This window comes from Saccharomycopsis crataegensis (assembly GCF_037102585.1).
Source record: "Saccharomycopsis crataegensis DNA, jcf7180000000084, whole genome shotgun sequence".
NCBI classification, from domain to species: Eukaryota; Fungi; Ascomycota; class Saccharomycetes; order Ascoideales; family Saccharomycopsidaceae; genus Saccharomycopsis; species Saccharomycopsis crataegensis.
The window spans coordinates 3,011,923-3,031,010 of record NW_027043829.1 but is presented as its reverse complement, the minus strand read 5'-3'; the positions used below and the strand labels follow the sequence as shown (position 1 = coordinate 3,031,010).

Genomic DNA, 19,088 nt, shown 5'->3' with positions numbered 1-19,088 from the left:
GATATTTTGTTACAACTAATTCGAATGAGGTGACGTTACTGCGAATTGTTGATTACCCCGAAAATTGATATGATTATTGATGTATTGCTTTCGCTTGTCTGTTTTAGTTCTTTTTTCTTTCTATTTCTTTCTATTTCTGATTTTTTTTTTGTTATTGATTCTTTTTCCTAAAAAAAAAAAAAAAAAAACTGTTGATTTTTTTTTGTACTCTTCTTCTTTCGTTTTCCTATCATATTCTGTTACTTGTGATCTCATTGTGTTTGAGTTGATAGAGACCCCCACAACTCATATTTTGAGACCAACGATTTATTGAAATGCCAAACTGTTATACTTCTTCATTGTCTATTAATATATATTTCTCATTTTAAAATATGTGTATTCAATACACGCTATAGTTCTCCTCAAACGTTCAAGAAATTATAATAGCTTACATTCAAGATAAAAATGTCAGTGACTTGGATAATCGTCCAGTTTATTGATACACGAGAGGCTAGGTGGAGCATACATGACAGAATACAAAAATAATATATATATAAAAAAAAAAAAATTAAACAAGGAAACGAGAAGTAAAAAAGCAAAACCATAAAGGTGTGCTTATTATGTGTGGATGAATATATTTTTTTTTTTTGCTGCAAACTAATGATATTTCAAAAATGCAAAAGAAAAAAGTTATGTGATGTGAATTTCACTACCATGAAACCGGATGATCCAATCGATAGTTTCTAAGTTTCTCAACAAGAGAATGCAAGTTTTAGAAAGCTCTATTGCTTATTCTTTTTTTTTTAACTTTCATTTTTTTTTTTTTTTTTTTCAAGATCTTTACAAGTCAGATCTGGTGAATTTTCTCATATCGGTTGGTTCCTTACCGAGCAAAGTAGTTTGACCTTCGATTGGTTCAATGGTCTTTCTACCAGAAACTGGACCAGGCTTTGGAATGTTACCAGACTTGAACCCTTCCAAAATGGCAATTGTGGAATCGTAAGTCAAGTCTTCATAGAAGTCATCGTTGATAGCCATCATTGGACCGTTAGCACAGGCACCCAAACATTCAACTTCTTGGAAAGTGAACAACTTGTCGGCAGTGGTATCACCAGGATGCACTTTAGTGAAATCTTCAATGGCCTTCATGATATCGTCGGAACCACGCAATTGACATGGAGTGGTGGTACAACACTGGATGTTGAATTTACCCATTGGGTGTCTCATGTACATGGTATAGAAAGTGGCCACTTCATAAACTCTCATTGGAGGAATGTCCACAAGCTTGGCAACGTAGTTCATAAGGGAGATCGAAGTGAATCCCAATTGACGTTGTCCCAAGTCCAACAAAGGCATGGTGGCGGCTTTCTTATATTGTGATGGGTATTTGGCAATGATTTCCTTGGCTCTTTCCATGTTTTCGGCTGTGAATTCAAATGGAATCTCAGGGTTGTCTTCCTTAGTGTCTCTGTGGACCGATACAATCGAGGTTCTCTTTTGGCCATAGTTGATCAAGTCTTGTTTCTTCATAGCCGGGAGTCTGTAGGCGGTGAATGTCTTTGGGGTTCTCGCCACTCTCAAGGCGTGTGTCACTGGTCTAAAAAGGGACATTTTGATGGTAAAATATATTTAATAATAATAACAATAATAGTAATAATGATAATGGAAATGTGATGTTTTTAGGCAGAGGGAACATACAATTTTTTTTTTACTTTTCATAAATTGGGGTGATTGGCATTTGCCGCAACCTCATTGGGTCATGTCCACGTGATGAAAATTTTAGACACCATTAACCTGTGTTATCACTATCATTACCATTCTTAATATTATCATTGTTCTAATGCCAGAGATAGAACAGCAATATCGACAAGAAATAACCGGAAAACTCACAATAGAATACTCACCTTAGAACATCAATTTGACGTCGCCAGTTTCTCTGCTATTACTGTATACAAACGCACTGATCATGAGAACATATAACCAGAATACAGAATGGTGGACGACATCAGAAATCACTGAGGAAAAATAAATGAAGAAAAATCATTCTAAAACATTTGGGACATTTTTAATCAGGCACCATTATGTTCTATTTCATAGCCGGCTCTTTGAAGCAAACCAGATTATGATTGCAATCAATCATTGTTGCTGCCAATTCAGTGAGGGGAAATGTCAAGAATCTATACTTTAACACTACTGCTGACTTCGTTGTGTTTCTCTGATATAATGAATATCGAAACCATCTGAATTGAACAATTAGAACCACCTGTTTTTTCCAGGATTTGATATCCTTTGAAAGTGCCTGACTGGGGATTCAATATACACAAAGGAAAAGAAACACTTCATTAACCGAGCATTACTTCTTGTTCTAGATTTAAATGTCCCATAGAATTGAGCGCCCGATAGATTTAGTAATACCGGATGGAAAAGTTCTGGATACTTGAAATTTTTTGAGGTGTTTGGATAGTGGATTGTAACCCATTCATAGCAATCAAACATCACTTATAAGGTACCAATATTCCTAAGAATACCCCAAAAGTGCCACGTAATTCCCTTGTGTCTTTCTGTAGAAATTCCCACCCAAATAGAGGACGACATAACATCTCACCTTGTGCTTCTTTGTTCTGCGACCATATATATGTTCCGTAGTTATGATTGTGACTTACCGTCTCGCACTCGATATTTACGGAAAAGTCTATAAACAACACACACAGCCTTTATCCCTCCAAAAGGACATTTTCTTCTTTGTTTGTTTGTTTGTTTGTTTGTTTGTCGATGGTTGTGCTTCCCCTTTAAATGATCGATGTTGGGGCCGGTTAGCAATGTTTTCCGCAAAGAAAAAAGCCGAAAACACCAAAACAAAGTCATGACAGTCCAACACCACTAGTAAACTATTAGTAATAATCCTAACAACAACAATACTCTCACAATGACCATCAAAGAATCAGACGTCTCCGCTTCGGTGGTGAACTTGCTCAAGAACGCCAAATACGCCCACTTGGCGACCGCCAACCCCCATACCTACCAACCAAATGTCTCACTAATGAACTACGCCTACATGAATCAATCAGAATTACATCCTACTCATCAACAGATAAATTCGTCGCCTCAGACCTCATATATCATTTTTTCTGTCAACAAGAGCGCTACTAACTTTGAAAACATCAAGATCAACCCTAAAGTCAGTATCTTGATCCATGATTGGGTCACTGCAAAATCAACGTTGAGTGAGACCGAAACTCCTAGGGGCACCAGCAGCACCACTGACATCTCCCCATTGTTGAAATTATTGCAAAACATGAACCAGAGCGAGCTATCGACAATCAGTGTCACTCTAAATGGTGAAGCGATCTTGGTGGAAGACAATGCCGACGCCGAAAACTATTATAAAGAGTTGCTCTTGAAGAGCTACCCTGATTCTAAAATATTCATCGAAGGAGATAACAACGTGATCATCATGATCGAGGTCAGAAATGTCAAGATTGTTGATACCCAGAATAATGTGCAGAAACATTGAGTCGTCAATATTTTTTTTTTTTTTTTTGTATTATGAAGGATATCGAGGGTTTCTTTTTGTTGATGATTACTCTATTTAAAATTTACAATCCATTACTAATAATGATGTTTTTATGATTCAGAAATTTAATCACAATTTTTATAAAGTATTCTGCTATCCAGTAGACCACTTGAAATGATGGGATCAATTTAATTGATATCAAAAGAACATTTTACAATTGGAAAGATTTATGGCTAATACAACAAAACTGATTGAAAAACATTCATTATTCATAAAATTGATTCGAACAATTCGTTATTTATAAAGCTCATCTTAAAAAACAGTCGTTACTAGTTTAAAATTATTCCTTCGTGTAATTGTAAGTGAGTTAACCATAACCTATTGCCTCAACCATTTTCTGTCCATATATTAAATGGATCATTTATTATTTATAACCAGATCAGTGATTTCTCATTTGTGCTCTTCATTATTCATAATTCAACGATAAAAAAATACTACCTCCTGTTTTTGCGGATGTACAAATTTATTCAGAAATCTTATCAATGATCCCTTCATATAGCCTTCCAATTTCATACTTGTAATCATTCACCTGGTACTTGATGGTTAAATTAATCACAGCTACCCTGGTTCTTTCAGTGATCGATACCAATCTGACCTTCTCAGTAGAATCAAACCCTTGTAAATCATCAACAATCTTCACAAATATCTGGTCCAATTTTTGCACAAACAAGATTAACGCCTTCAACACTTTCCTATCCAGCATCGAATATTTCTGCAAATAATCCACCAAATCCCCAGCAATCTTGATGAAATATTGCCCTTGATAAAATGATCTCATACATTTACCGTTTCCTCGCTGGGTGACTTTTACGGTATACCAAATAAATTCGGTAATCTTGTTCAAATCCACTAATAACTCTGATAGGGAATGGTACCCAAGACGTTGATCCCCTCGCGACTCATCGTCGCTGAATGACTGGATAAACTTTCGCTGGATCATTAGTAATTCATGATCAATATATGCGATCAATTTCGAGTTCTGCGATGAGCTGAGCCGCTTCTGTTGACATCGTCCCAAGTCCTCAAGTTTCGTTAGATCATCATCATTATTGCTAAATGGTGAGTTTACAGGCTCAAAATCCGACCAAGTGGGCTCGATGTCAGAATCAAACTTCTCACCAGAATTATAAACTTCGTCCACTTTTCGTTTATGAGAAACCTCTTCAAATTGCTCATCCTCTTCATCACTATTAAACATTTCGTCATCAATATCTTCATCATCATCATCATCATCATCAACATCAACATTATCATTATTGTTGTCTGTGAGTTGATTATTTAAGTCATTGCTTTTCTCACCATTTTGTAAATTCTCTTTACTAACACCCATATCATCGTCCCATTCCCCATCATCATATCTTTCCCCTTTATTTACATTATTATTATCAGTTTCATCATCCGTTAGATCGGGATTTAAATCCATTTGAAGGTCCGCTAACCTGGTCATCGATGGCACCGTCTGGAACTCCTCATTTGCTCGGGGATGCAATGGAGTTCGAGGCTGTTGGTCGTAATTGGCGGTTTTATGATGGGATCCATCCATTATGAATTATAATCATCAACAAAAGAAAGTCAATTGAGTTTTTCAAACTTTCAACTATAAGGTATTAATTGACAATAGCAAAAAAAAAAATTACGTCAAAAAAAGAAAAAAAATAAAATAAAAATATTCCTCGTGACAGAATCCCGCAATAATCAACAACCATCAGTTATCGAGATTATTGAATATCAGTACACCATTTTCTACATATATTCTGAAGTCCTCTTTATATTGAAAAGAAAAAAAAATCAATTACAATCCACGGATAGAAAAAAAAAATCATGCTCACAGGTTTATTTATAATATAACTTCATTGGATATATGTAGCATCGATCTTAGTAAGACTTGGATTCAAATACAACTTGATCTTTCTTCGGTAGCTTGTCAAATTCTTCAAATGAACAGGATTATTCTCGAAATAAACTGTGTCGATCTGTTTGCAATTCTTTAATGCCTGTCCAATATTCTCAAAATCTTCAATCAAATTCAGCGACGCCCATAAATCGGTCAATTCTTCAAGATGGTCTAAATTCTCGAGTTTTTGGATCTTGTTTCCGGTGATATCAATGGTGGTCAATTTGACATTTTTGTCCAATCCTTCAAGCTTCGTCAAGTTATTATGGGAAATATAAAATTCTTCAAGATTCTCACAATGTTCTAGCCCTTCAATCTTGGAAATCCGGTTAGATTGGATCGATAGGATCTTCAAGTTCTTCAACTTATCCAAGTTCTCTAATTTGGTGATACGGTTTTTCCCCAACCATAATTTCTCAATTGATGGGAGAGTCAACAACTCGGCGGAGATGGTTTGAATTCGGTTGCCTCCCAACTCAAGGTTCTTCAAATTTTGAAGGGTGCTCAAGTTTTTGATGTCAGAAATTTTGTTTTGGATGAGGTACAAGTTCTCGAGCTTCACCAAATTATCCAAGTTTTTGATATTCTTGATCTTATTGAATGACAAATCTAAGGTGGTCAAGTTGACCAACTCGTTGATATGCGAGCTGATATGGTCTATTCTGTTATCGTACAAGTCCAACTCCACTAACTTCTCGGCATTATAATGTTTGACATCCGATACCGATTCGAGCAAATTCTGTCTGAGGCAAATCGACTCGGCGTTCTTGAATCTTCCCAATTGTAAATCTTTCAACGACCGAATTTTCAAGTGGATCAATTCGATATAATCGGTGTCAATTGGGATATTTTTGGTCAAATCCGCGTCAGCTTCGTAGACGTCTGGATGGTCATCATCAATGATGTTCCCAGTATAGTGTTTCTTATCCAATTCTTTACCAACATCCTGTTCTTGTTGGTCTTCTTCGTCATCGGCGGCTTCATCGTCGGTTCCTGACAAAACCTCTTCTTCTTCTACTTGCGCTGGTTGCTCGTGGTTTGGCTCGGGTGATACAGCAGACACATTCTCATCCATCTTTGGTTGTGATTCGACTGCAGGCATTGTTATAGTGGTTAATTGTATATATGGTAGATGGAGAGATATCACACAACCGGCGGCTCATCACCCACCAAAATGTTGGTGTCGTTTTTTTGGGGGGCGGACGGCGGTTATTTTCACGTGGACAGAAGCGTGACAAAATAGAGTGGTGGTCATCCCGCCCCCACCAAACGGTTGCCTCCTCAGTTTTCCTTGCACAATAAGATAATTCTGTTAAGACCTGCTTTCACTGCTAATACCAGGCTACTTCTGCTGCTGCTTCTGTGAACTTTCTGTTTGCTTTTTTTGTTTGTTTCCATTCCTCATATAATTCACGATGCCAGGCTCTCCTTTCAATAATGAAGATATGCCATTCTATTTGTTGGCAGTCTTTTTGGCCCCAGCAACCATCTATTTCAAGAATGGGAATAAGTACAGAGATGTTCAATTATGGATGAACTTTCTCTTGTTTTTCCCGGTCATATTCTCATTCTTTGGCCACTTCATTGCCATTTGCCATGCTTGGTATTTCATCTATCATCATTCAGCCATAACCGGCAGTGAAACTGGGAGCTACCTCGACCGTTTGCAGTTCAATAATGACGACGATATCGAATCATTTGATGGACCAGATGTTCAAGCTGCAGTTCCAAACGCCTACAATGCTAACAATGAAGCCGGTGCTTCTTCTGCAGGCCACGCTGTTCCTTCTTATTCTGATGCCATTAGTAACGGGAAGCAACCAGTAGGCTTTTCCGACAACAAGTCCCAAGTGTAGATAATAGAGGGCTGAAAATAGAAACCTGATGGGGATGATGTCGTCAACTAATTTTCTTGAGCTCTAATGCTTAATTGCTTTAAAGCCCAATGATTATTAAGCAATTTAGATGTAACATCTAAATAGGTTTTTTATTTGTTCATATTACGTCTCCATGAAAATTGCAAATCTTTTGATATGTATAATATTCTTTTCGGAAAAAGAAAAAAAAAAAAAGCTTTTGGATATTATTATTCATTACCTTTATTTTTATTATTTTTGTTGTTTTTCAAGTTTCAATTTTGATCTTTTTTCTTATACTTGTTGGTTTGGTGGCTGGTCAAGGATGGAATTCTTCTTTTTTGGTGTCTCTCTTTTCTTATTATTTTGTACTGTGGAGTTATTTTCAATACTATAAAACAAACCATATTTAAATCTGAAATGTAATATTCTGATTATTATTACTATATGGATATTAAAGGGATAACATGTAAAAAAAAAAAAAAAAAGAAAAACAGAAAAAAAAAACTGAGGTATAAGGTAAAATAACAAAAACATATCTTGGTGAAAGAAAAAACAATAAAAAAAATTGTAAAGATCTAATTAAAATAACAAATTAATATTTTTTTTTTTCTAAAAAAAAGTTGAAATGAAATCATTATAATGGGGAATCATCAAGAAACCAAACCAAAATAAATAAATGATGATAAAAAAAATTAGTAATAAAGGCAAATAAAAAATGAACAAACAAGAACAAAAAAAAAAAAAACGAAGAAAAAAAAATCACTTTCTATTGGCGAACTTGCTCAATTTATTCTTCCAATTAATCAAATCCATTTCCGATCTCATCTTGGCTTCCTTTTGATCTTTCAAAGCTCTTTCCACTCTACGGTAATTCAAAGTGGCTTGCAGCTCGCTCTCTTCTAACTGATCAATCATCTCTTTCAATTGATCCGATTTCGACAACACGTCTTGGTTTTCCTTCATCAAGTCATCATTTTCTTTTTCGACATTTTCCAACTTGATCTTGAGGTCCTTTATCAACCGTTCCATGATGAGGAAATTCTCCTCATGTTGTTGATAATCGTTTACCTCACCTTCCAATTCCTGGATTCTTCGGAGATAGAATTCATGGTCCCCGCCATCAGTTTTTTTAGAGTGTTCAAATTCTTTGATTGATCCTTGAAGTTCTTTGATCAAATTCCCTAGTCCCTTGTTTTCCTCAATCACCATCAAAGTGTTCTCCTTTTCGTCCATCAATTCTTTCTTCAACACCTTTTGGGCCCGATAATGAAGCTCAAGCTCTTTTCTACTTCTTTCAATTTCTTGTTTTTGTTGATGCAATACCGAGTTCATTGCGTCATTGGTATCATGTCCATTCGATAATTCTTCAATCTTATCCTCAAGGATTCTTTTATCTCTTTGAATCAACTCTCTTTCACTAATCATTTTATCCATGGCTTCGTGGAGAGTATTGATCTGTTGTAACAACGAATCAAGTTTCTTCTTGTTACCTTTATCCAAAGATCTATATCTCGCATTATCGGCTTCCAAAGTAGTAAGCCTATCAGTAACCTTGGACTGATCTTTTCTCCATGCTGCCAATTCTTCTTCTTGGGCCTCTTTTTCGGCAGCAGTATTTTCAAGCAACATTCTGGCCACTTGAAGGTCTTTTTTCAAGTTGGTTTCCAAAATCAATTTCTCTTTCAATCTCTTGTTGAGCTCATCGAATTTCCTGTCCTTTTCGGATTTCGAATCTGTCACTAATTTGAATCGATAATGTTCCAATTCTTCAGTCAAAGTTTGCTGAGTGGCTCTTAATCTTCTGATTTCTCCTTCTTTCGATTGGACTTTTGCTTCCATTTGGTTGATTTTCAATTTCATCTTAGCAACCTGAGTCTCTGATGATCTTTCACCTTGTTTCAAATTACTCAATGCCGCAGCAACCTCTTGTAACTCTTGCTTGGCCTTGGTTTCCCCACGTTTGGAAGACCGCACCGCATGTTCGGCAATTTCCAATTTATTGAAATATTCTTCCGATCGTTCTTTAAATAAATTCACTTGTCTTGTCAATTCATCGACTTTCCCTTGGGATGATTCAAGTCTCAAACGACTGGTGACCAATTCTTCTTGAAGAATGAACTCTTTGCTGGTTTCCCCATCATCAAATGATCTATCATGGTCATTACTCATCTTCATATCGTTCAAAATCCGTTGCAAACGAGAGTTTTCTTGCTTGACCATCTTCAACTTTTTCATCAATTCTTGAGAATCAACATCATAATTGGCATTTTGAATGTTCATATTTTCTCTCAATGGACCACCGTAATTCAAGTCCCGGAGTTGTTTTTCCAAACTCTTGACCTTCGCATCGGCATTCTCGAATTTGATCTTGTAAATGCTACGAGAATCATCTTGATTATCCAAGTTGTTGAATTTACTAATAAGATGACCATTACCACTCGACGCCCCTTTAACGCTCTTCATCTTCTTTGGTAATAAATCCATTCCGTTTTCTGATCTCTTGGCCAACTCTAACTTCAAATGATCAATCTCTTTTTGTAACATGGTGTTTTTCTTCATCAACAATTCTTCTTCCTCGATATCATGTTCACTACTGTTAGAACTGCTACCGTTCAAGAAATCATTGTTGAAACTGGTTTCTTGAATGTATCCGATTCGAGAATTACGTTTCAATTTCCGCAATTGCGCATTGAGTTTTTGATTATCGAACGATTCTGAAGCAAGTCTGGTTTGAAAGATCTTCAATTCGGCTTCAAGTTTTTTCCGTTGTTGAGTCTCGTGGTTGAGCATTGCACTTTTCTCATTAAGTTGAAGTTTCATTGAATTATAATCGTTAACAAGTTTATCATCTCCTGACATCGCCAATAAATTGACCCCCGAGTTATCGTTCTCATTGGATAATCCTCGTGCAGTAGATTTTCCTTCATCATTGCCCAGATGATTAGCAAGTTTCTCCATCAATTCCGCGTTTTGTTGCTTGGATTCCGCCAATTCTTTCTCCATCAACTTCTTGGCGTGCTTCAATTCCAAAATCTCATTATCGAATTTTTGCTTGCCTCGTTCAAACTTGATGTCATCAGCAATCTTAATTTTCAACAAATTCTTGGCTTCGAGGGCATCAGATTCTAATTTTTTGAATTTCGCCTGGGTCGCCACCGCTTCCTCTTTAACTTTAGCATGTTCTTTCAAAAGTGCATCATGATCGGCAGAAATCTTGGCTTTGTCACTGGTCAACAGTTTGATTTGCTCCTTTTGCGTCTCGATAGTTTTATTTAAATTATCCAAATCTCGAGTTTTTGTCAGTCTCGCCAACTCCAACTTGGTGGAGCTTTCTTTCAATTTCACAAGTTGTTCCTTGAGATCATTATTCTCCAGGGTGAGTTTCTTTACTTCAAGGTTCAAACTGGTGGTGGCGCTCTTAATTTTCAATTCAATTTGGGCACTACTATCCTTTTTGTATTGTTCAATGCTGGAAGTGGCTTTGTTCAATTCTTTTTGTAACCGACCTTTTTCATCAGATAATGATTTCTTTTGGCTTTCAATTTCATCAAGACGTTTGGTCTTGTTAGCAAGATCTGATTCCAAAGTTTGGGCTTTCTTATCCAATGCTTCTTTGGCAGCCACCAATTCTTCAATTTCCAGTTTCAATTTCGCAGAATCTCCAAGATTCGCTTGCAATGATTGCGATAATTCGATTTCTTTCTTCTTGGTTTCTTGAAGCTTATTTTCTTTCTCGGATAAAAGGTCACGTTCTGTCATCAAAACTTCATTCAATTTCTTCAATTCGTGGCTTAATTCCTCCTTTTCTGAGATAGTGGCTTTATTTTGTTCTTCAAGCACCACTATTTGATCCTTATACTTATTGACTTGGTCCATTGCCAATTGCTTTTGCTTTTGTTGTTTCGAAGAGTCCAATAACGGTTTGATCTTGATCATCAAATTATACCATTCGTTATTCTTCAACTCGTTGAAGATCATGAAATTCTTCATAATCACCTGGGCCGCCTGGACTTTTTGCAATTCTTTTTGGATTCTTCCTCTGATCAATTTCCCACGAATTAAACTTTGGAACCCCACAAATATATCCTTGATGATTTCCTCCCTCTTGATTTCCAATTGTGCCAAGATCCCATTCTTGAAGAAAATCTTAGTCAACCCCACTTTATACACTGATTCTTCCAAATCTATGGCGTTCAAAATGATTTCACAATTCTTCTTGAAATCATTAGATGAGCCAAATGCTTGGAGTTGTTTGGCAAGAAACTTGTAACGTTGGTAGAACTCTTTGAAGAAAATACGATTCGGGTACCCAGCTCTGGCGATTCTGATCCCTTCCAACACCCCATTACACCGTAATTGATCGAGCACAAGTTTTTTATCGAGATCATGGGGCTTCTTTTTGTTATTTGGAAGAATACATCTCACGAAATGCGGATAGGTGTTAGATAACTGGGTCATCAAGTCAGATAATTGTTCTTTATGACGCTGCGCCACGGTTCTGAACATCCCTCCTTTACCAGCACCTTGCTTTTTGGCGTTGGTGGTCCCTGATGCATCTAATCCTTCCTCATCAGCAAACAAAAGCGCAATGTGCTTGTTGGATGCTTTGATCAATAAATCAACAGCGTTTTGGTTCAACGGATCTCTATTCTTATCTAGCCAACCATCAGTGGTATAGTCAACTTCCCCGGCATAATGTTTAACGGTGAACCCGTTATCGTACCGTGATTTTTTGAACTTTGATGACGACGAACCATGTCGACTACTGATACTGCTGGCCCAAATAGTATTCAATTTGTTGATAAATGATTTATCTGATGATTTTGGAACAATACACTCTTCGTTCAAAACCGATAAAATCCCAATAGGATTCTGGTTCGATTCAATTAAATCGATGGTATCTTGTAAATCTTGGCCAAAATCAATGAATTCCCAATTGATATTTTCTTTGATATATTCATTTTGTTCGAGGACAAACATGTGATGGTTGAAGAACTGCTGCAATTTTTCGTTGGTGTAATTGATACATAACTGTTCAAACGAATTCTGTTTGAAGATTTCAAACCCGGCAATATCTAACACCCCAATGAAGTGAGAGGTGCTCAAAGAATGGTCCAATTTATCGTTGATCTTGTCAACGATGTACTTGAAAGTTCTTTCATATAACGATTTGGAAATCGAATCAAGAGAAAACTTAGCCTGGCTAGCGGTTTTATTTTGGGTGACAAATTCTTTACCGGCTTTAACTTTTGGGGTCAAAATCGCTTGTTTAAATGCTGCCAAATCGATTCCCAATAAATCACAAAGTTGAGTCAATGGTGAATCATCGGAAAATCTCGCTTTATCGGTGGATCGGCTGATGAAGTTGATGTTACCAATCAACAAAATAATCGCTGCGGTTTTGAAAATCTCCCAATATTCTTCTTTAGAAAAATTCATCACTTCGAAAGCATGGATCAAGTCTCTAAATTCTTTTTTATCGTCAACGTTAGGAATGGTGATGTTCCCGTTTTTCAAATAATTGAAGAAATTGGCATGCTCATTAATGTACAAGTTTTCCTTTTCCGATTTTGTCAACCCTAAAAGCAATTGATAGAAAATATGGTAATTTCTTTCATTTGACGCTTGATGAATGACTCTAGATTTTTCCAACAAGTACCAATCAATATTGGCCCCGGAGATTTTTCCCTTCCCAGAAAATTCGATCCTGATAAACTTACCGAACCGAGATGAGTTGTTATTGCGGACAGTTTGGGCGTTCCCAAAACTTTCCAAAATCGGATTAGCCTGGATGATCTGATCTTCGAAATTTTCCACCACGACGGTGTCTCCTCCAGAACTGTTCACATTAGTTTTCATTGACGAGGTGATTGCTGCAAGGTACTGGATAATCTTCTTGGTATTCTCAGTTTTCCCAGCCCCAGATTCCCCAGTTACCAAAATACTCTGATGCTGTTGTTTTTCCAACATGTACCGGTACGTTAGCTCAGTGATGGCGAAAATGTGGGGTTTGCTATCGTTTTTATTCGATCCATTATACATATCCACATAATCTGGCCCGTACAATGGGACATTGGCATACGGGTTCACCGCGACCAAGAATAGCCCGGAGTAAGTATAGATCAAGTCATTCATGTATCTTTGTTGCAAATTGTAGAGCACCGATGGTTCGTTCAAATGGGTCAATTCCGCCATATCATCAGCACTGTTGAACCTAGGAGGGTTTACCGGTTCCACTTCATCTTTCATCACAATAATATCCTTATCATCTTCCGTTCTAATTTTCATTTTCGTCCCGCTATCAAGATTATCTTCTAGTACAAACCCTTTGACAAACGTTTTGGATTTGTCAGGGATCCATACCCATTTGTGCGAGTTGAACTCAATCTCCTCATCATTGGAAGACATTTTTGTTATTTATTTTCAAATCGCTTCCGGGGTTTTAATCTTGACTAAATGGATCATCATCATTAATAGAAAAAAAAAAAAAAATATGTGTTTGTTTACGTTTTGGGTGTTAGTATGCAGAATGTGTCGGTTACCCGCACGAAACGAAATTATAAGCACAGAACATTTACCGAGTAGAAATAGCGAGAGATGTTAGTCGAATAGAATATAAATTGTTCAATATAATACACAAGATTATGACATATCTTGAATCCCGCAAGATGTTTCAGCAAAGTTGCCATTTCAAGGCCGCGATATCCTCCTGGAACGGCTCATCAATGTTAGTGGGCCACCATGTCCCTATCGCTAAGCAATAGTGTTTTGATAATAAAATCCATTCCTCCAATTCATCAAGCAATTCAAGCCTAGAGATTCTAGCGGATTCCGTTGTAGAAACCCAATTATCGTAGACAAAGTTCATGTCACTAACAAACACTCGGTGTTCGGTGGTCACTTTTTTATCATCATCGGTAGAAACAACATCCATCAATCTCGCTTGTTGAGATTCAATAGTAGGAAATGATTGTAAGGTTGGAAGGGAAATCCCTCGTTGCTTGAGATTACTAACCATCACCTTACCAAAACTATCATTCAAACCAATTGGTTCGTATAACACAACCGCGGCTCGTTGTAAACATGATTTGAAAACCCTCATAATATCATATGTGACCTGCGAGTCAATGTAACAAAGCACACATTCGCTAATTATCAAAGTTGGTGCCTGGGGATCGATGCACGATGAGGATGATAAGAAGTTCTTAATATCATCAATTTGCCGGAGGTCCAATGGTACTAAATGATAGTTTTTTCCGTGCAATTCTCCAGACAGTTCCAGTAATTCTTGTTCGATTTGTTCGGGGGTTAGAGATACAACACTAGATAATTGTTGGTTGCCAACAATAACACTGGCCTTTAATTTTGTGGAATCTAAAAAATCCGCCTCCACATACGTAAGCTGGTCATTACTCTTCAACCATTTGAACGCCCTGGTATCGGACCCCGCACCAATTGATATGATTTGACAATGGCTGTTGTTCCGTTGGTTTGCATCCACAAACTTGGATACTATGGTATCGATGGCCACGGTTCTCAAGTACGTACCACGATTGATGATCGGGAATTTTGAGTGGAGGCTCTGTTCTGAGAAATTTCCACGGATCGCTCTTTTCAATGACAAGTTGCTTCCTGATCTGCCTTGGATCCTGAGTAAATTGGTCTTGATCCCTTCGACAAACATCTCCACGTAGCGGTCCAGCAAGTACCCTTTTTTAATCGACGCCAACCGCGAGCTGAGGGCGTCGAAGTCGGTATGCCTGACATTCCTATCTCGCAACTCTGCTGGGTTTGGGAGTGTGTTCATGGTTTGATTTATCCGTCATTGGAAGACAAGAAGAACAAGGAAAGCAAAAGGAGAGTTCTCCTTCCCATCTTGTGAGTGTTCTGGTGTGTGGGTGCTGGGGTACTCTCAGATAGCAGATAGTCGTACAAACACCCCGACACCAGATAATCACTCACAAGACGTAATGGATTTTTTTTCTTGTCATCTGTTGATGGATCAATTGCCGGCGGAGATTTTGTTATTAATTACCCACTCATTGCTGAAAAACCGCTGGTGAACACAACACCCCTACCACCGAACACAATCCAAAAATGGACCCTACAAAGGCCCCAGGCTTTGTTCCGCCTTCTGATAAGGAACCATTACCTCTTCCTTCTCCTGCAGAAAGAATCCCTAAGAGCGACCCTATTCAGAGGTACGTCCTCGCCGATGTCGGGAATGATATCGATGCTCCCATCAGTTATCACGAACGCAGTCAGATGTCAAGCGAGGCCAGGCATCGTTCGACAAAGAAGAAATCAAGAGCAGGATCTACTTCCTCGATCCCTAGAATATCCTCGGACTTGCAGAAATCAGACTCGTCTTCCTCAGGTGACGAAATTAATGACGACAAGATAACCAATATATCTCCAGACAATAACGACATGACTAATAAGGCAAATACCTCGGTACCTCACAAATCTTCTGCTACCAGTTATTGTGATGATGCTGTATGTGGCAGTACCTCGGCGACCAGCTCGGTCTTATCTAAAGGATTGAAAAAACTCTCTGTTGACCCAAATTACTCTCCTTCTTCGTACACCAGTGACGACTTATCAGGGAAACCAATCCTCGGGGCAGATTTGGAAGAAGTTCCGTATGGAGTGTCTCGCCAAGCCAGAAGTCTTGAAAAATATGAATTCCCTACCCATCGTCTCAAGACTAAACTTCACGATAACTCTAAATACCCCCTTGTCATCGTTGCTTGCGGGTCGTTTTCTCCGATTACTTACCTTCATTTGCGGATGTTTGAAATGGCTCTCGATGCCATCCAAGAAAATACCAAGTTCGAAGTAATTGGTGGGTTCTACTCCCCGGTGTCTGATCACTACAAGAAGAGTGGGTTAGCTCCCGCAGTGCATCGGGTGAGGATGTGCGAATTGGCATGTGAGAGAACCAGTAATTGGCTCATGGTCGACGCTTGGGAAACATTACAGCCAACTTATACAAGAACCGCTCTTGTTCTCGATCACTTCAATGAGGAAATCAATGTCAAAAGAGGCGGGATCATGTCTGCCGATGGCAAAACCAAGCGTGGAGTGAAAATTATGCTTTTGGCCGGAGGTGATTTGATTGTCAGTATGGGCGAGCCAAACGTGTGGGCTGAAAACGATTTGCATCATATTTTGGGCTCGTATGGTTGTTTGATTGTTGAACGAACTGGAAGTGATGTTAGAAGTTTCCTTCTCAGCCATGACATTTTGTATGAGCACCGTAAGAACGTTTTGGTGATTAAACAATTGATTTATAACGATATTAGTTCTACAAAAGTGAGATTATTCATTAGAAGAGGGATGAGTGTGCAATACTTGTTACCAAACTCTGTCATTAGATATATTCACGAACACAAGCTATATTTCAACACCACAGAACCCGTTAAACAAGTGATGGGCAATAATGATTAATATTCTTTTTTCCAAACGTTCAATTTTTGACTTTATTCTTTAGTTGTTGTTGTTCTGATTTTCATACAATGCTATTATTATTTATTTTTTTTCGGTTTATTGAGTTTTCTTTCTTTGTTTTTGTTTGTCTATGCTGTTCTACTGATGGTAAAAATATACATTGTTTTTTAAAAGTTATGCAAAGCATTATCTTGTACTTGGGATATCTCTGATAGAGATTGTCACATTATAGTTGTAGTGGTTAACACCATGAAGAATCAGATATTGTTTTTACTGTCGATAAGAATGGGCCTGGAAGAATTTTGAACGCGCACATATTGGGTCGAACATCCTTAAGTGTTTTGATCTTTTGGAGCAAGCTCTTGTGAAAATAATAATCGCTTGAGCCTCTGTAAATTGCCAACTTAGAAGGCATATTAAAATATATCAAAGAGAGTCATAATCACGAACAATCAACTCTCTTGGTGGCAAGAATGCTTCCTGAGATACGAAAACGACGCAGTGAGTGATAAAGAGCTAATATAGTTTTTGTGTATTGTGTTGACCTATCATGACATCAAAGATTCTGTTATAAAAGACCAAATAATAGGAAGTGAATAGTGGGTAAGAGATCTACATCATAGTTATTCTAAGTCATATCTTTATCAAGATACCATCAGTTTTGGGAAGTAAATGGTGTAGTTTATACCCGTCGAAAAGACATATTCTTGGCTATTACGTAAGTATCTTGATTATTATTTTTTTCCAAGGTATTAGGGCTCATTAAATGTTTTTTATGATAGAATAATGGCTTATAGACGACTCTGACTGTTGCAGAATTCTCTTGATGTAATTGTTAACAACGCATCAAAAGTTGGGGATCCCTTTTGAGAATAATATTAGTTTGGGTGATATCATGAACGAACATCTGGAAACTGAGATGTCAACGATAAACTGAGATGTCAACGATAAACTGGTCGGTCAATAAGCAAGGTTATAGTTGGTATCCTTTTCATCATCAACCAGCTGCTATCCAAATGAGTCCCATTCCAAGATGTTCCCCCGTCATCAAGCACATGTGTTTATTATATATTTTACCAAAAAGAGACGACCTAAAAATAAAATACATTTGACAGCAACTATCAATCAAAGGGAAACTCACAAATAACGCCAACACATAAGCACATACCTAATTATTTGATTTGTCGTTAATCTCATGTACATGGAAACAGAGGTATACAGAGCACAAGAACAATGCTTCAAATGGCAATGATCGAAACATATTCTATGAACCAGCTATTGCTTTGGTATTTGTAGTAATCATCCGGGTAGGGTGTTTCATGATCGATTCTTATTCCATTGACTCTTTGAAGGTAGCCTTCTTCGTCTATTGTCTGTTCGGCCTCTTTTGCATTTGAGTCGAGGTAATCCTTTATATTTCGCATAGCTGGAAATATGTAGGCATCTTCTCCTGATGTTAAATCACGCCAAGTGAGCATTTTCCCAATGGTAAAGGGGAGGGGAGGATTGTATTATTATTCACCAGGCAAGGATTACCGTACATTTGCATTGTTCGTTTAACTCTCAATGGAATGAAACTCTCAAATGTCGTACTCCGAGAAAACCAGAAAAACTATTTAGCGTAACACAAGTATCTGGCCTCGGTGATTTTCTTCCCGCACTACACTAATAACATGGAATAGATCTTAACCAGTTATCCAAACGTTGAACACCCAAGTTTTCAACCAATTTCTAACTCAACCATCACTACAAAAACCACATGCTCCTGCACTTAAAAAAAAATCCATAACCTACTATTAATATTCTTGTATAAATAAACTTGACATCATTACTGTTCTTGAAAACCAGCACACATTTGTATCAATCCTTATTCAAACATACATTCAATTCGTCAACAAAAACAAGCTATAAAATATGAAAACAATAACCAGACACACTCGCACTCTCAATAACAAAAAAAAAAGAATAGAATAGAATAAAAATAAAGCACCTCATTAGTATTATTGCTGTAAGTCTCAAACATTATTAATAACTTGTCCTGTGAAAGATGGACATCTTTCCCCCGAATTCCAATTGAAGGGCTTTTTCCTTTTTATTTGTTCAATCTGAATTATTGATTCGTTTTTCAAACAGTGGTATAAAACAAAGTGATAATAATAATAATAATAATAATAATAATAATAATAATAATAATAATAATAATAATAATAATAGTAATAATAATAATAATAATAATAATAATAATAATAATAATAATAATAAAATATAAAAGAAAAGGCATAAGACACATGAAGTATTGAGAACTGAAATGATAAATATTAATTGAAATTGA

The 19,088-nt window shown here is 37.2% G+C and overlaps 9 protein-coding genes across 9 annotated transcripts; 3 read left to right on the top strand and 6 right to left on the bottom strand. All coding sequences in view use genetic code 12, as the record gives it.

Annotated features, from left to right (window-relative positions):
• Positions 1-819: 819 nt before the first annotated feature.
• DASC09_042660 (complex I 24 kDa subunit family protein) lies at positions 820-1,590 on the bottom strand (the record flags this gene model as incomplete). The annotated part of the gene is made up of 1 exon (XM_064997865.1): positions 820-1,590. One exon carries the CDS (start codon positions 1,588-1,590, stop codon positions 820-822), a length of 771 nt encoding a protein of 256 aa, XP_064853937.1.
• Positions 1,591-2,905: 1,315 nt separating this feature from the next.
• DASC09_042650 (pyridoxal 5'-phosphate synthase) lies at positions 2,906-3,493 on the top strand (the record flags this gene model as incomplete). Its single annotated transcript, XM_064997864.1, has 1 exon — positions 2,906-3,493. One exon carries the CDS (start codon positions 2,906-2,908, stop codon positions 3,491-3,493), a length of 588 nt encoding a protein of 195 aa, XP_064853936.1.
• A 523-nt stretch (positions 3,494-4,016) lies between these two features.
• Positions 4,017-5,096, bottom strand: TFB6 (TFIIH complex subunit TFB6; the record flags this gene model as incomplete). Its single annotated transcript, XM_064997863.1, has 1 exon — positions 4,017-5,096. The coding sequence occupies one exon, from the start codon at positions 5,094-5,096 to the stop codon at positions 4,017-4,019; it is 1,080 nt and encodes a 359-aa protein (XP_064853935.1).
• A 307-nt stretch (positions 5,097-5,403) lies between these two features.
• DASC09_042630 (type 1 protein phosphatase-activating protein SDS22) lies at positions 5,404-6,549 on the bottom strand (the record flags this gene model as incomplete). The annotated part of the gene is made up of 1 exon (XM_064997862.1): positions 5,404-6,549. The coding sequence occupies one exon, from the start codon at positions 6,547-6,549 to the stop codon at positions 5,404-5,406; it is 1,146 nt and encodes a 381-aa protein (XP_064853934.1).
• A 313-nt stretch (positions 6,550-6,862) lies between these two features.
• On the top strand, positions 6,863-7,303 carry DASC09_042620 (YqaE/Pmp3 family membrane protein; the record flags this gene model as incomplete). The annotated part of the gene is made up of 1 exon (XM_064997861.1): positions 6,863-7,303. One exon carries the CDS (start codon positions 6,863-6,865, stop codon positions 7,301-7,303), a length of 441 nt encoding a protein of 146 aa, XP_064853933.1.
• A 762-nt stretch (positions 7,304-8,065) lies between these two features.
• Positions 8,066-13,714, bottom strand: MYO1 (myosin 1; the record flags this gene model as incomplete). Its single annotated transcript, XM_064997860.1, has 1 exon — positions 8,066-13,714. The coding sequence occupies one exon, from the start codon at positions 13,712-13,714 to the stop codon at positions 8,066-8,068; it is 5,649 nt and encodes a 1,882-aa protein (XP_064853932.1).
• Positions 13,715-13,979: 265 nt separating this feature from the next.
• Positions 13,980-15,113, bottom strand: PPM1 (leucine carboxy methyltransferase; the record flags this gene model as incomplete). The annotated part of the gene is made up of 1 exon (XM_064997859.1): positions 13,980-15,113. The coding sequence occupies one exon, from the start codon at positions 15,111-15,113 to the stop codon at positions 13,980-13,982; it is 1,134 nt and encodes a 377-aa protein (XP_064853931.1).
• Positions 15,114-15,403: 290 nt separating this feature from the next.
• DASC09_042590 (nicotinamide/nicotinic acid mononucleotide adenylyltransferase) lies at positions 15,404-16,756 on the top strand (the record flags this gene model as incomplete). Its single annotated transcript, XM_064997858.1, has 1 exon — positions 15,404-16,756. The coding sequence occupies one exon, from the start codon at positions 15,404-15,406 to the stop codon at positions 16,754-16,756; it is 1,353 nt and encodes a 450-aa protein (XP_064853930.1).
• Positions 16,757-17,994: 1,238 nt separating this feature from the next.
• Positions 17,995-18,234, bottom strand: DASC09_042580 (uncharacterized protein; the record flags this gene model as incomplete). The annotated part of the gene is made up of 1 exon (XM_064997857.1): positions 17,995-18,234. The coding sequence occupies one exon, from the start codon at positions 18,232-18,234 to the stop codon at positions 17,995-17,997; it is 240 nt and encodes a 79-aa protein (XP_064853929.1).
• Positions 18,235-19,088: the final 854 nt, after the last annotated feature.